The following is a 14,894-nucleotide window of genomic DNA, read 5'->3' as shown; positions in this document are numbered from 1 at the left end:
GGTGGCTCGGATTTCCTGCCACTCTCCCCGGACAGGTGCTCTCTCAGACGTCCGCTTTGCACCCTCTAAACAAGCGCATCTGTCCTACCAATCAGAGGACCGGCCCTGTTTTTCCCACCGTTTGTGACTCCGTACCCCCCCTACCTGCCTGCTGACCAATGTGTGTTGTGGGTGTTTTCTATCCGTGGTGGCTCAGCAGCCCGGTCGTGACCATGTAATTACAACCCAAGTCACGGCGCCGTAGTGCACGTTAGCCTTGGGGGAGGTCGCCCAATTCCCTGGTCGCAGGAAACCGTGAAGTTTGGTCCCATGAGAGGGTTTCTGGGTGAAAACCTGTCAGCCAGGTGACCTCCCCTCGGGGTTCTATGTAGGGGTGTGTGTGTGTTCATGTGGGGGGTGGTGAGGGAAGAGCAGCGTCGGCCCCGTCGCCCGGAGGTGGCGGCGTCGCGGCCACGGAGTCAGCAGGACGGCTTCGCTGCTGCGGCATCACAGTTGCAGGCACGGCTCCGACGGAGCGGCTTCGCTGCTGTGGCACCGCACATCTACATCATTCTTAAATTCACCTTTAGGCTCCTCCACTTTTAGACTCCACCTTTTTTCAAGATGTGCTCATTGTCTCAGAGTGTCTGTTGGTTGTGAACTCCAGTAGGCGCTCTCCCCTCTCATTGCTCTTTCCTTTGCCAATTTACCAACCACCCTCTCGTCTCTGTGTCTCTTGCCGAGTGTGGCACATTAGGAATGGACCACTCTTTAATAATTTTTTCGTGCAGCAAGGGAGTAAAGTGTGGTGTTGTGAAAGTCCTTATGTGCTGCGCAGTATAGCAATGCACGTGTGTACACGAGTATGCGATACATGAGTTGGGCCGGTCGGTGGCTGGCAGGGTAATTGATTCACCGCATTTGTACACAAGTCACATGGTTAATGGCGACTCGGTTGAAGATTGATGTGTGTGACACGTGCTGTTGTATTTTACATATTTATCACAATAAATGTGTTTGCCCTCGATTTGGAGGACCTGCCTACATCCTTCATTTCGAGTGTGCAACATATTTTGGCGAGCCTGCTGGTTCCTCTTTCTTTGAGGGTGGAGTCTCCTGTTGTGATGACTACTCTCATCCTTTTCATCACTCTGTTCCAGGTCCGTTGCAGATTCACTTGCTGGACTCAGCTGCTCTCCTTCATTATTTATAGCCAAGTCGGTCTCACTGTATTCTGATCCCTTCCGCAGGATCTGTCCCTCAGTTGCTTCAGTTAACTGATATTCACTCTCTGAATCTGTCTCCCTGCTCTCTGTACCAGTTGGTGATAAATATTCCTCGGCTGCTGCTGATAACTGTTGTTCACCTTCTGTTTTGTGCGGGTGGAATTCTTCAGCTTCTGGGTTCAATGGTGACTCCGTGTCTTGTATTACTGTAGCTTGCTGAACAGTTTTTGGCCAACTGAAGTAACCTCTGTCAAATCCTTCCTCAGTTTCCAACTCACTGTCTGTTGGTTCCTGCGTGTCTTTCCATGGGCCTCTTGTCCATGTTTAATGAGTTTTCTTTGTTGCTTTCTTACTCCGTTGCTTTTGTAATGGCTGCTCAATTGGGAGGAAGTAACAAGGTTGCAGCAAATTCTGATAAATCACCTTGGTTCTCCCTTCACCACTCTCAGGTTTCACCTTATAAACTGGGCTGTCATTACTTTTTTATGCCAATGACAACATACACCTTGTCCTCGCAGTAGGAGCGAATTTTACCTAGTTCCCCTTTCTCACTCATATTTCTCACCAGGACACGATTGTCTTGCTGTTGCTTTGCACCATGCATTTTCTTGTCATACTGGCCCTTCCGTTTAGTGGTTTCTTTTGTTGCACAGTCGTATGCTATTCTGTAGGCTTCCACCATCCGCTGTCTCCACTTCTTCACATATTGGTTATAGGATCTTTCCTCTCCCTGGTGTTCAAAACCAAAAATAAGATCCACTGGTAGTTTTGAGACCTCCCAAACAGGAGATAAAAAGGTGAGAATCCTGTGGCTTCCCTACGAGTACAGTTATAGACATGCACTACCTTGGCCAGGGAGGTCTTCCAATCTGTCTTCTGCTCTTCAGTCAGAGTCCTTAAGATTAAGAGCAGGGTCCTGTTGAATCGCTCTACCTGTCTGTTACCCTGTGGGTGGTATGGGGTAGTGTGGGAGCCTCTTATTCCACAATTTTTCTTTCATTGGGCCATCAGCTGATTCTCAAATTATCTTCCCTGATCATGGTGTATTTTTGTGGGGAAACCAAATTTAAGGGCGTAGTCAGCTTGTCAGCCACTGTTTTTGCTGTTTTGTTGGTTGTAGCATAGGCTTGAGCAAATTGTGTCTATTGATCCATTACCACGAGGATATATTCATATCCCTGCTTATCATGTTTCTAGGTTTAGGAAATTATAATGGAAACCATCTCAAAAGGGTATGTGGTATTGATGTTAAACAAAGGTGCCAGTGTTGGTGTGTTTGGCTTTCTTTTCTTTAGGCAGTCACATACCTTTGTGACAAAATGCTCGATGTCTTTCTGCATCCTGGGCCAATAAAATCGATCTCTGAACAAGTTCAATGTCCTTTCCACGCCAAGATGGCCTATTTCCTGATGCATTCCTTTATAGACCAATGGGTGGTACATTTTAAGCAATACCAGCTGGGACCTGGTATTGGTTTTCCAGTACAGAATTCCCTCCTTACTGATGTGAAGCTTTTCCCATTCTCTTAATAATGCCCTCACGTCCCAGTTTTCTGTCTGGCTTGATATTACTGTGGGCCTTTGATATTTGCCTTTGTACTCCAATACTTTGCCAATTACTGGGTCTCTTTGCTGTGGTTGTCTGAGTTCACCCCTTGGGATCGGTTGCAACGAGCAAGCTAGTGAGTGACAAATGGCATGGAGTGTTATCAATCTGGACCAGACTGTTGATTCCTCATACTAAATAGTGACTCCCTGCATTGTTGCACTAATCGCCTCTGGGCTGACTTTTTCAGTGCACTAGCTATGAATCCATCAATGTCCAGTGGCATCCTTGACAGTCCATCAGCATCTCCATTGGTTCTACCCGGGCGGTACTTGATTGTGAAATCAAAGTTGGCCAATTCGGCAACCCATCTTTGTCCAGTTGCATTGAGCTTGGCAGTCGTGAGGACATAGGTGAGGGGATTATTGTCTGTGTATACCACAAACGAAGGGGCGAGATACAGATAATCCTGGAAACATTCACAAACTGCTCATTTCAGTGCCAGAAATTCTAGCTTGCCTGAGTGAAGGTGGTAATTTTTCTCTGGTGGAGTGAGAGTTCTGGACCCATATGCTATGACTCTCATTATTACATCTTGCCTCTGGTAAAGGATAGCTACCAGACCTTCTTGTGAGGCATCGCAATGTAAGACGAATGGTTAATTAAAAGTTTGGGTATGCCAATATCGGTGGACTGGTGATCAACCAACTGTATCAGAACCCTTTGGTGGGAATCTGTCCATGTTATTGGTGTTCTGCTAAGTAGTTGGCCTGATTTTGTTCCCTGTACTGTTTTTTGTTGTTTTGAAATTGCCTAGGTGTTGTTAAAAGCAAGTCATACAGTGGCCTGGCAATACTTTAAAAGTTATGTATATACGACCTGTAGTAAGAGATGAATCCTAGCATCTTCCTGAGCTATCCCACTGTTGCAGGCTTCCTTCCTTTAAGTGCTTGAACTGGGGCAATCTCTGCTGGGTCCATAGTATAGCCATCTTTCGATACAATTTTGCCTAAGTATCGCACCTTGCTCTGGAACAACTAATTTCTTGGCTGTCAGTTTGACACCATGCTGTTGATACCGACACAAGACCATCTGTACATGCCACACATGATCTTTAAAGGACTTGCTGTAAACAAGGTTGTCATCCAGATAAGGCTGACAGATTTCATTCCGAAGGCTAGACAGGCAGTCCTCCATTCTCCTCTGGAATTCTGCTGGTGCTAAACTCAAACCAAAGGGAATACGCACCCACTCATATACCCCATGGTGTGATAAAATATGTGAGGGGGCGACTTTTTTCATCGAGGAAGTCTTGATGGTCGGCTTTCTCTTGGTCTAAAACCAAAAACCAAAAACTCCCACTCAAACTGTCAAGCATGTCTTGGATCCTTGGAATGGTATGCCTGTCAGGAACAGACTTCCGGTTCAGCTCTCGGTACTCACAACATAGTCTCAGGTTTCTGTCTTTCTTCCTTACGCAGACAATGAGTGAAGAATATGATGATCTTGATTTTGTCACCCAGCCTCGATTGATCAAGTCTTGCAGATACTGCTTAACTTCATTATGCAATGGTTTTGAGACTGCAACGTACGTCTTTTGCACTGGAGTCCTATCCTTGAGGGTGATATGCATTTTCAATGAAGGTATGCTCCCAACATCATTGTTATCCCTAGAAAAAGAATGGCATTCCTCTCTGAGCATCATCTTGACGGCAATTTGCTGCTCCTTTGTTAGGTGGTCCAGTTTTACCAGTGGGTCCCATGTTTCACCTTGCTCTTGAACTTTTGGCCTCAGCTGCAGCCCCTTAGCTTTTGCTCCACCAGTTGTGTGGTCACCCTGTGTGTCTTGGCATGTCTGATCCTGAATAGGGGTGCCTTGGTGATATGCCACAGATCTTACTGCTGCTGGATACACAGATTTCACCAGATGTAAGTGTCCTAGGGTGACCCGCTGATCAAGTATGATGCTGTGTTTGGTTGTGTTGATCACAGAGATTGGTATGCAGGATGAGTTGCCTCTACTCAGTGTCACCAGGACCTCATTGATGTGTAAACCCTCTGGCCATTGGGGCTTCTCTTCAGGGACAAACAGCATCACTTCATTTTCCTCCATCTATCCCAAATGAGCACAACTTCGAACCATTGTGGCTTGAGCTGGTGCACCACTCTGTTTGCCTGTCTTGACTGCCCCACCATCACTGTTCCGGTTTCCAGAAGACAATAGGTGAACGAGGACGTTTGTGTCTCCCGGAGTGATGGAGAAAGCCTCACCCACAACCCCCACTTTAATGGGGTCTGAAATTGGCTCTCCTCCTTCTACCAGCCCATTGATGACCTCCTCGATGACATTAAAACCAATAATGGGATCTTCTGCAACCCTGGGGTCACTGGATACCAGCATTGCAATGAGAAAACACTGACTGTTCCCCATATTACTGTTCAATCTGAATGCCACCTCTATCCAGCCTGTGAATGGTATTTCTGTTTGGTTAACTACCATTCCAGTAATTGTACCAGTTCCCAATAATTCTTCAACTGGTCTCACTATTGACTTAGGTAGATGCTTATTTCGCCATACGTCATTTATAATACTGGCTTGAGCTCCTGTGTCCCAAAGGGGAGAGGTTGATACGTGGTCCAGTAAACACTTCACCATGCACCTTTTCCCAATTAACTTTAACAGTCTGTTGTTGCATTTAGGCCTGAGAAAGCTAACCTTGCCAATGTTTGGATTCCTCTACTCTGTTGTCTTTTGACAGTTTCCTTCTGTAATGTGTTGATTGCTCTGCAGAGTACATTGTGCTCTTGCCAGTATTGTTTTTGGCAGGTATTCGAGCAGTACTGTACTGCGTGACAACCCTGGCACTTCTGCAGTCTTACAACATCATTCTCTTCACATAAACAGTGCTGACACCCTTGGGACTCTGGCATGTAGGTTACTGCTGGTTCCCCCTGCAGCAACCCTCGCCAGTTCCCTGCTCCTGTCAGGCTCGCCAAAATATGTTGCACACTCGAAATGAAGGACGTGGGCAAGTGCTCCAAATCGAGGGCAAACACATTTATTGTGGTAAATCCGTAAAATGCAACAGCACGAGTGTCACACACAGCGATCTTCAACCGTGTGACTTGTGTACCGGTGTGGTTAATTAATAACCCTGCCAGCCACCTACCGGCCCAACTCAAGTATAATATACAACAACCGCCATTCACCACTAAGTGGCGGTGACGTCACCACGACGCTTGTGCCAGGCTATGTGCACCCTGAGGCAACGTGAAGTGTCGAACGCCCGCTGGCAGGTCACGGGGCAGACCCAAGTGCCACGGGTCGACTGACTGTGATGACTGGCTGATGCACCACCTATGCCCCCTACTGTGCCAAACCGCTGTGCTTCAGCCACTAGGCGCTCCGCTCGTTGTAGTGGGCGTCGCTCCTCCGCCCTCTGTTGTTGTTGGAGGGCGACTACCTCCAACTGCGCAGTAGTGTCCTTCACGAGCCTCCTCCACAGAGGCCGATCTTGGCACTGCTGGTACCAGTCATCGGCAAGTCCACTCAGCTCCATGTCCTCCTGTACCACATCACTCCATCTCTTCTCTAGCCCGTACCACGCCCGTTTAGCCCCCTCAATCCGGCCGAACAAAAGCTGTTTCGGCATGCGGTGGCTGGGCATGCGGGCTACATGACCCAGCCATCGCAGACTTGCCCGCCAGAGGAGCTCACCAATGGGATCTTGTCCAGATCTTTCAAGGATTTGTGAGCTCCTCACACAATCCAGTCTGGTTAAACCCAGGATGGATCGTAGGCAGGCCAGCCTACATGTTTCTAACTGGCGAAGATGTTCCATTAGGGGGGTCCACGTTTCGCAAGCGTAGAGAAGGGAGGGAATGACCGTGGCCGAGAAGACCTGAAGCTTAGTGCGGAGCGATAGACCAGGTAGCTTCCACACAGCGTTACGCAACCGATGAAAAGATATTGCCGCTCGACTGATTCGGAGTGAGACCTCTGCTGTTAAACTGGAGCCGGTCATAAGCACACTGCCCAGGTATGGGAAACTCTCCACTCTCTCCACAACTGCCCCATCACCGATTGGGAGTTGGGGGGGTGGAGTGTCCGATGGTACAAAATACCCAGGCAGGTGCTTAGTTTTGGTGGGGCTGATGGTAAGGCCCCACCTCTTAGTGGCACGCTCCAGTCTCAGCAGCAGCATCTCCAACTCCTCCTCTGAATGAGCAGATATTACCAAATCATCAGCATACATAACGTGGTTGAGCAATAGGGAGCCATCCCTTGACCGCACCCGGGCATCGATCAGCCTCCCATTATATCTGTACCATATGGAGATTCCCCCGGTACAGCTATTGAAGGCTTCACGAACTACGTGGTCAAAATAGATGTTAAATAATGTGGGAGCCAGAGGACATCCCTGTCGCACCCCAAGGTGTACAGGGAATGGCTCTGACTCTCGGCCACGTAGTTTTACCCGGGCCCGCTCACCATCATGAAGGTCCTTAATGATCGTGAGCAGAGGGTCAGGTACTCCAAAAGCACGAAGAACAACCCAGAGCCCAGGCCTACTGATGGTATCATAGGCCTTGACCAGGTCAATAAAGCAGAGATGTAGGTCTTGTTGGAATTTCCTACACCTCTGCTGTAGCAGACGGACAGAAAATATGGCATCTGTGCAGGACCACCCTTTCCTGAAACCGCATTGGGGCTCCGCAAGCCTCTCCTCAGCATGCCTGCCAAGGCAATGTTGAATAATCCTTGCCAGGACCTTTCCCGGCCAACTGAGGAGTGAGATGCCCCTGTAGTTGTTATAGTCTGTGCGGTCCCCCTTCTTAAGCCTCCTCATTCTCTGACGTGGGATTCTGTAGCCGATGACAGTGGGACTGTCGCTTTTTCTCAACCATCCTGAACACCTCCTCTGTCAGCCAGGGTCTCTGGGGAGGTCTGGACCGCGTACCCAAAGCAGCCATTGCAGCTGCATGAGTCACAGTCCTAAACCTCGCCCATTTACCCTCGACATCAGGAGGAGTCGGGGACGATGCCAATCCCAGCCGCAAGCAATGATGCAATTCTTGCTTGCAACTTTCATCAGATAACTGAGACCAGGCCACTTTAGGTTGGAATGGGGTCCTGGGTGTACACCCACCACCGGAGTGGAAGAATGGCAGGCGCATCTTACAGATGACTAGTCGATGGTCAGAGGGCAGATCAGCTCCACGGTAGGTCCTGGTGTCAAGGATATGGGCTCGCATCCGCTGGTCCGTCACTATGTAGTCCAGCAGATGTTCTTGCTTGGACCCGACATGCATCCATGATGTTGTGTGGATGCGCCGATGCCGGAACAGCGTGTTGGTAATAACAAGCCCATGGGCTGCACAAAAATCTAGCAGCCTCCTACCGTTGTTATTGAGCTGATCTGGCCCATGCCCTCAAATCACTCCAGACCAGGTGCCAGCATCATGACCAACTCGGGCATTGAAGTCACCCAACATGATGACTCTATCCCGAGGGGCCACTTTAGCCAGCACCTGTGACAGGTCATAGAAGGCATCTGACTCATCGGCTTTGCCTGCAAAACAACCCCCTACCTCCTCGCGGTGCCGGACGGGCAACTCTGTCGTGGACAGTGCTGTGGAGGGAGTTCCAATCTGGATTGGCTCCTCCCCTCATGGCATGTGTCCACCACAGGGGCTAAACGGGGGCTCTGGACGGCAGCGAGGGGCTGGTAACCCCTCCACCTTCAATTAATTACCATTAAACCGCGAAGTATAATATGCTGGTGTGCACACGCGCATTGCTGTACTGCACAGCACATAAGGACTTTCACAGTGGTCCATTCCTAATGTGCAACATGACCTTTGAAGTCTCCTGTGACCATGGTGCAGTGTTGTTTCGCTATCAATTAAGAGTTGATTAGTCTTTTAATGCATTTGGTATATATTTGTGTTATCATTCCATTATAGTGATTTGAAAATTTTCATTGTAAGTAAATAGGGAAACATGGCATTTGAAATATGATCATTCACAACAAAAATCCAGTCATTCACAACAAAAATGTCTTCAAAGCTGCTTTTAGATGTAGCTTGTGTTGATGCGTGTAGATTTTTTTTATTTTAATTTCTAGCAGTCTGGCACCTTGCATTGCACTAAGCAAGCCTGTTGATGATACACTGAAAGTCAAAGCTGGTCCTCAGTTTGCTTGTGTTAAACCAATACCGCTGAATGAAATCGCTCCCAGAAGGCCATGTTGATGTTTAAATAAAATTGTTTTTTTTATGTGGAGAGACTGAAGGGGGAAGGAGAATTATCTGCTTATTGATTTTGTTCACTTAACTTCTCCGCAATGTATGTATGTTGAACTTATTTAGCACCACACATAGCCAACCGTGCTACTCAGAGGCGCAATGACGCGAATTACTGTTTTGGTTTTAAGCACAGGGTTGAGGGACCTCGCATGTCACACTGCATTATTAATCGTGAGTGTTTGTGCTTCAGGTGCAAGGGGAGTGCCGGCAGTGGCCCTCTCTGCCTCGTGTCTGCCTCTGCTCAGTATCGCCACCGCCTGGCTGACGCTTCGGTGATGGGAGGACCAACACCAACGGTTTCCTTATCGGACGAGTTGGTGATTCACAATGTCAAGCATCCGCATGAATACCTCTGACCACCTGGTGGAACTCTATATGAGCAGCAATGTATTATAATGGAATGAAAAAATAAATGTACAGCATCAATACCTCTCACGTCACGGATTAAGCATAATTCCGAGAGCATGTGTGGGTTTGCAAGAAGAAAAAACGGGAAATCTGAGCAAAGGAACATCAAGAATTTAGTGCAAGCAGGGCATTTTATGCCTCTTGTTTAATGCACCGTAGATACCCCTATTGCCTTCTGGTTATTGCAAATGTTTTATAAGACTGATAGACACAAGATTACAAGAACGAGTGATATCAAAGCACTTTTATGCAACGCTCCATCATTCCGGTTGGTTTAGTTTTCCTAATTATTGTTGTTTGCAAAGTGAAGCACAGCATTTTTACCGTCATTACATAATTTTTAAAAATATATTTGCTATTACCATCTGCACGATACACATTTTGTAGTGTGTCCCTTTTTGTATCCATCATTATAGAGTACTGAACCCACGTTTAAATTTGCAAGAGACTTACCGTGTCCATAGGCTGTCGTCTGTTAAGGGTTGCCGAGTGTGCAGGACGGGCTTTGACCACTCTGTATGCACATCACGTGTCCAAGACTGCCAATGTACACCTGAAATTCTGCACTTGAGAGGCAAACTGGGCAGAATTGTAACACTCTCAACCCCACTGACTATAAGGTGGCCAGGAGATAGCAAGTACATTTATTTTGTTTGTGCATATATTGAGTGTTATCCCCTCTTATGCTTGGGTTTTCTCTAGATCTTGGCCAAATATATTTCAATGTTTCCTTCCTGAAAAATGAGCCGTTTCCAAATCAAACGATCGCATTATTACTACTACTACTACATCAGAAGAGGCTTGAGAAGCAATGTGTGGTGGTATTTAATTCTGACAAGACTCACGACTAGCTTGGCATGAAGCTTACACATGTTCTCTTATCATTTTACCTGCAGCGAGGGCTTTAGACAAGGCAAGGCAGTGAAATTAACTGAAAATTGAGCTGCATGTATTTATCGCCATATAAGTCCACTTTAAATGTGTGTACGTACAGTTTTGAAGCAAGATTATGGCTTACATCTTACAACGTGAATTGTATAATGCCCATATAGAATGCATGTCACACAATTTGTTAATATACACTCTTACGGTCATATTTATACTGTATACCACAGTAACACTTTATATCAATCGTGCACTGACAAACACAATCCTCAACAGTTCTTCATGGTTATGTCTCCAGGCGTGTTGCTCCTTCTGGGCATTGCAGTGGCCTATCTGCACACCTTTCCACGCTCCACGCATGTCCATGTGAAGAAAAGCGATCCTGTTGACAAGTAACAACTCCTGTGTGGCAGTTAGTATTCAGCGCAGCTCAGGCTGGGCTAATGCGTGCATTTTCTGTGACCATTTTAAATACTGCTGTTTGTGAAATGGTTGAAAATTGATTCTGTAAAATGTATTTTTTACTTCACTACCACATATGCTAAGCTGATTACATTATAGTGGCACGCAGTTACATAAATTAATTCATTATATATATGAAGTGGGCTCAAACGAGCAACGGAAATGTGGGTATATTATCTATAATAGAGTCTTCGATTCTCATAGAATAAAGTACATGTGTCTAGGCAGCGTCTAAGCCTGGAAAATGTCTTCAGAAAGTGTCACGAGTCATTGAATAATCAATTTAAGTACGCTCAAAAAATGAATGAACTCGCATATATTTTCCTAGTTGTAAAGCACACATCACTGCAAATTACCGAGGTCAGACATTTTCTGTGGTTTTCCCCACGATACAACGCATGCAGTACAACATAGAATACTGGAACGAATTCCAAAGTGCCTAAACTCACCAAACCAGAAAGCGACTTTCTCGCTTCAGGGGGTGACCAAATGACGCACTCACTTGCTACACTTCGTGAAGACATGCGAACACACTCGGTGCCATCGTTACACATCGATAAACACACATACACAGAGGAAAGTATGACAATGTATATAGTTCTGATAAACCTGAACAACACCAAATCACGCTGTAATATTCAGAAAATGTGTACAATTTAGTTCGTACGTTTCTAAATAAAATATACTAAATTCTACGCGTACATAAACAGCTCACAAACTCATGACATTTCCACGCACTTGTGAAAATGTTACCCAAACACAACATTTTATATAATGTATGGTGCAATACAAACAAAACTTTTCTATTTTACCAGGTGAAGCCCACTGAGCTAGAATGCTCTTTTTGAGAAACGATCTGGCCACAAATGATAGCTCAACAAAGTGTCTTAAGTGGAAATGTATAGAAGCCAAATATTCAAAACACATGTTTCTAAATGTGGAGGGAAAAACCGGAGGTCCCGGAGAAAAATCTACGCGACCACGGGGAGAACATGCAAACTCCAAATATTTCCAATAACCTAGTAAACTTGTTGTACATGACTTTTATTTTGCTCACATGTATCTTGTTTTTCTAACACATCTTGATTTGAAGCTTTCGTGACTGCAGGAATCCATACTCTTTGGTTCTTTCGGTAAAGTCACATAGGTTGAAATAAAAAATAAAAAATAACATCACCACGTTTCGATCGCAACACAAGCGGTCGTCCTCAGGCGAAAAAAATATTCCAGCAGTGGAACTGCTGAACCATGAAGAAACACAGTGAGAGAGCTGTTACAACAAGACATTATATATGTGGTGAAGGGCAAGCAGGTGGGGTCTGAGCTGGAAAGGAATTCTATCCCCGCATGCAAGCACGTCAGTTGTGTTAATGGGGGAGATTAGGGAGAGAGATTAGCATGAAATGAGCTTCTGTCGCCGCATAAGAGCATCATCCCCGCATATGCGCACTACAGCAGTGTTAATGGGAGATTAACACGATGTTGATGGGAAAGATTAGGCAGAGAGATTAGGGGGTTTAGCAGGTTAATGTCATGTCTATGTGTAACACAAGCTGCGGCGCTACCAACTGCGCTGTGAGAGGCAAGCGCGCCCATGCAAGAGAACCACCACAACGGTGGTTGTGCCAGTGGGACACACAGCCCATTACACAGCCAGAACCATCGATACATCGAGGCGAAGGGAGCAGAGGTGGTCATGTTAGTGAGACCCTAGCCAGTTAATGCAGAGGCACCTAACAGGGCAATGCAACTCAGAGAGTGGGAGATAAGAGCCAAACGGCAGGGAAGAATGGAAGGACCACAGTAAGTTACGACTTTGCTTGGTTAATAATGTCCTTCCAATGATTGCTCAGCTTATACCCATCTTCTCAGTTGAAATTGTCTATGTGTTTATATATCTGGATGGCTTCATGGACAAATCTTTGATGGCAGCCCGAAGGTTGGAGAGTACCTTGGTCTCGAAAAAAACAATATCGTGCGAGCCCACTGCGTTATAATAATGATCAGCCACGGCAGAGGTATTGGTTCTGCCGTGTTTCAAATCTGCCTTGTGTTCGCGAACACGGTCCGAGACATGTCGTTTCGTTTTCCCAATGTAACTGCTACCGCAGACACAACTTAGTTTGTAGATACCAGAGTATTGCATGTCAGAAATGAGATCCTTGACAGATGGGATCAAATAACGGATTTTGTGTACTGTATGCAATCGGACCTGGATTTTGTGTTTGTTTAAGATTTTGGAAATATTTTTGGTAACACCTGCTATGTATGCAAGGTGATGGTTTTGATTGGGTCCTTAGATGGTTGTCTCCCCATGGTTGGGGATACAGCTTTGCGGATTGTGTGGTCTGAGTATCCATTCATCTTGAGGGCTTGGTGTACGTGCTGCAGTTCACTGGCTCGGTGGCACTGGTCGGAGATGCAGCGGTGTAGTGTTTTGATGAGGGAGTTCTTCTGGTCCGGATGGTGGTGGGAGTCAGGCTTTAGATAGGAATCCGTGTGGGTGGCTTTCCTGTAGACGGAATGTCCCAACGAGCCATCAGGCCTCTTCTCGATCAAAACATCCAGGAATGGTAGCTTGCCATCATTTTCCACTTTCATGGTGAATTTGATGGATGCGTGTATGGATTTGATGTGGTTGAAAAATTGGTTCAGTGCTGGCTGGCCATGTGGCCAGATGACGAAAGTGTCATCCACGTATCTCTTCCACAGGGAAGGACATAGGGTGGATGTCAGGATGGCAACACAACTGATGTGCTTGCGTACGGGGATGGAATTCTTTTCCAGCTCAGACCCCGCCTGCTTGCCCTTCACATATATAATGTCTTGTTGTAACAGCTATCTCGCTGTTTTCCTTCCTGGTTCAGCAGTTCCACTGCTGGATTATTTTTTTCCGCCTGAGGACGACCGCTTGTGTTGTGATTGAAACGTGATATATATTTGATTTGATTTCTAACACATCTTTAGTGTGTTCCCACTGGTTGTAGGATGACTGAGTCAGCAAATCGTAGACGGTGAATGTTTTCTCCATTAATATTTATGCCTTTGTTTCTCCAATCCAATTTTATATGTATAAAAAACACCGAATATATCTGTGAACAGCTTTGGCAAAAGCGTGTCACCTTGTCTGATATGTATTTTGGTACATGTAATCTCGATGTAACTTTTATTTTATAAAGCTTTATATATTTTTTATATACTAGCACTGCCCGCACAATTTGTGCGGGATCCACAACCGGGAATGGATGGTGGTGGGTGGCGGGAGGAGTGATGTTGGCGTGACGCACAAACCTGGCTCTACACTGTGGGATACGGGTGATGTCACAACCGCGCACTTGCCCGCCCTTCGCACCAGCCAGACAGCAAAACTTTTATATTTTTTTACCTCGCCCTTGCTTTGTGAAATCTTGAATGACTACATAAATTATCAATTCGTCAAATGCCTTATATTCATAGTCTACAGAAGCTAGGCAGAATGGTATGTTTGATTCATATTTTTTCCCCAGAATCTGATTGATAGTATGTGGTCAACAATATCATCTCCGTGACCAATTTATATACAAGATGGGTATTGGTCTGTAGTTATTCAAATCAGGTTTATCACCCTTGTTGAAAATAAGACTTCTACACCAATATTGATACTATCATGGTGGGAAAGTGACTGAGGATCGAGTTTGAGACTGCAATACCAAGATATACGACTACTTCACGATGGTGTGTGCAAATTAGTAAAGATACTGGCAAAGGGCATCACGGTTTAATGATTGTATGGTAGATGCAGACCTTTTCTGATTCTCCAACCACCTGACTAAGTTTAATACGTAGGCTTTCGCGACCAATGGTATCCATAAGAGGTTTTTTGGGCTAGATCGCATAAATATAAATGTGTCGTTAAATCCGCTACCACCCGACACAGCCAATCAGTAAGGTTTGTCACGTAAAGTAAATATGCCAATTTGTTACCAATTCAGCACATGGGTGAGTTGGAGAGTAAACCCACAACATTTACAATTCGAGTACAATGTTTCACCGGTAATTATAACCAGCCTCATCAGGCAATAACCATCATTGTGGCAAAAT

At 45.9% G+C, this 14,894-nt stretch overlaps 1 protein-coding gene across 5 annotated transcripts in view; it reads left to right on the top strand.

The window, feature by feature from the left end:
* Positions 1-13,927, top strand: part of LOC116947659 (MAM domain-containing glycosylphosphatidylinositol anchor protein 2-like) — a 133,950-nt gene extending 120,023 nt beyond the window's left edge. For 4 of the 5 annotated variants that reach the window (XM_076070992.1, XM_076070990.1, XM_076070991.1 and 1 more), the window contains one exon: positions 9,250-13,927. In XM_076070992.1, coding sequence (XP_075927107.1) covers positions 9,250-9,335 — 86 coding nt within the window. In that variant the 3' untranslated portion in view covers positions 9,336-13,927. The remainder of the gene's footprint in view (positions 1-9,249) is intronic. The other variant, XR_012945704.1, reaches the window with a different exon arrangement.
* Positions 13,928-14,894: the final 967 nt, after the last annotated feature.

Source organism: Petromyzon marinus, chromosome 31 (genome assembly GCF_048934315.1).
Source record: "Petromyzon marinus isolate PM22_M1 ecotype Great Lakes invasive population chromosome 31, UKy_Petmar_22M1.pri1.0, whole genome shotgun sequence".
NCBI lineage: Eukaryota > Metazoa > Chordata > Hyperoartia > Petromyzontiformes > Petromyzontidae > Petromyzon > Petromyzon marinus.
Note: the sequence above shows the minus strand (reverse complement) of the source record. Positions and strands in the feature narration are given on the sequence as shown.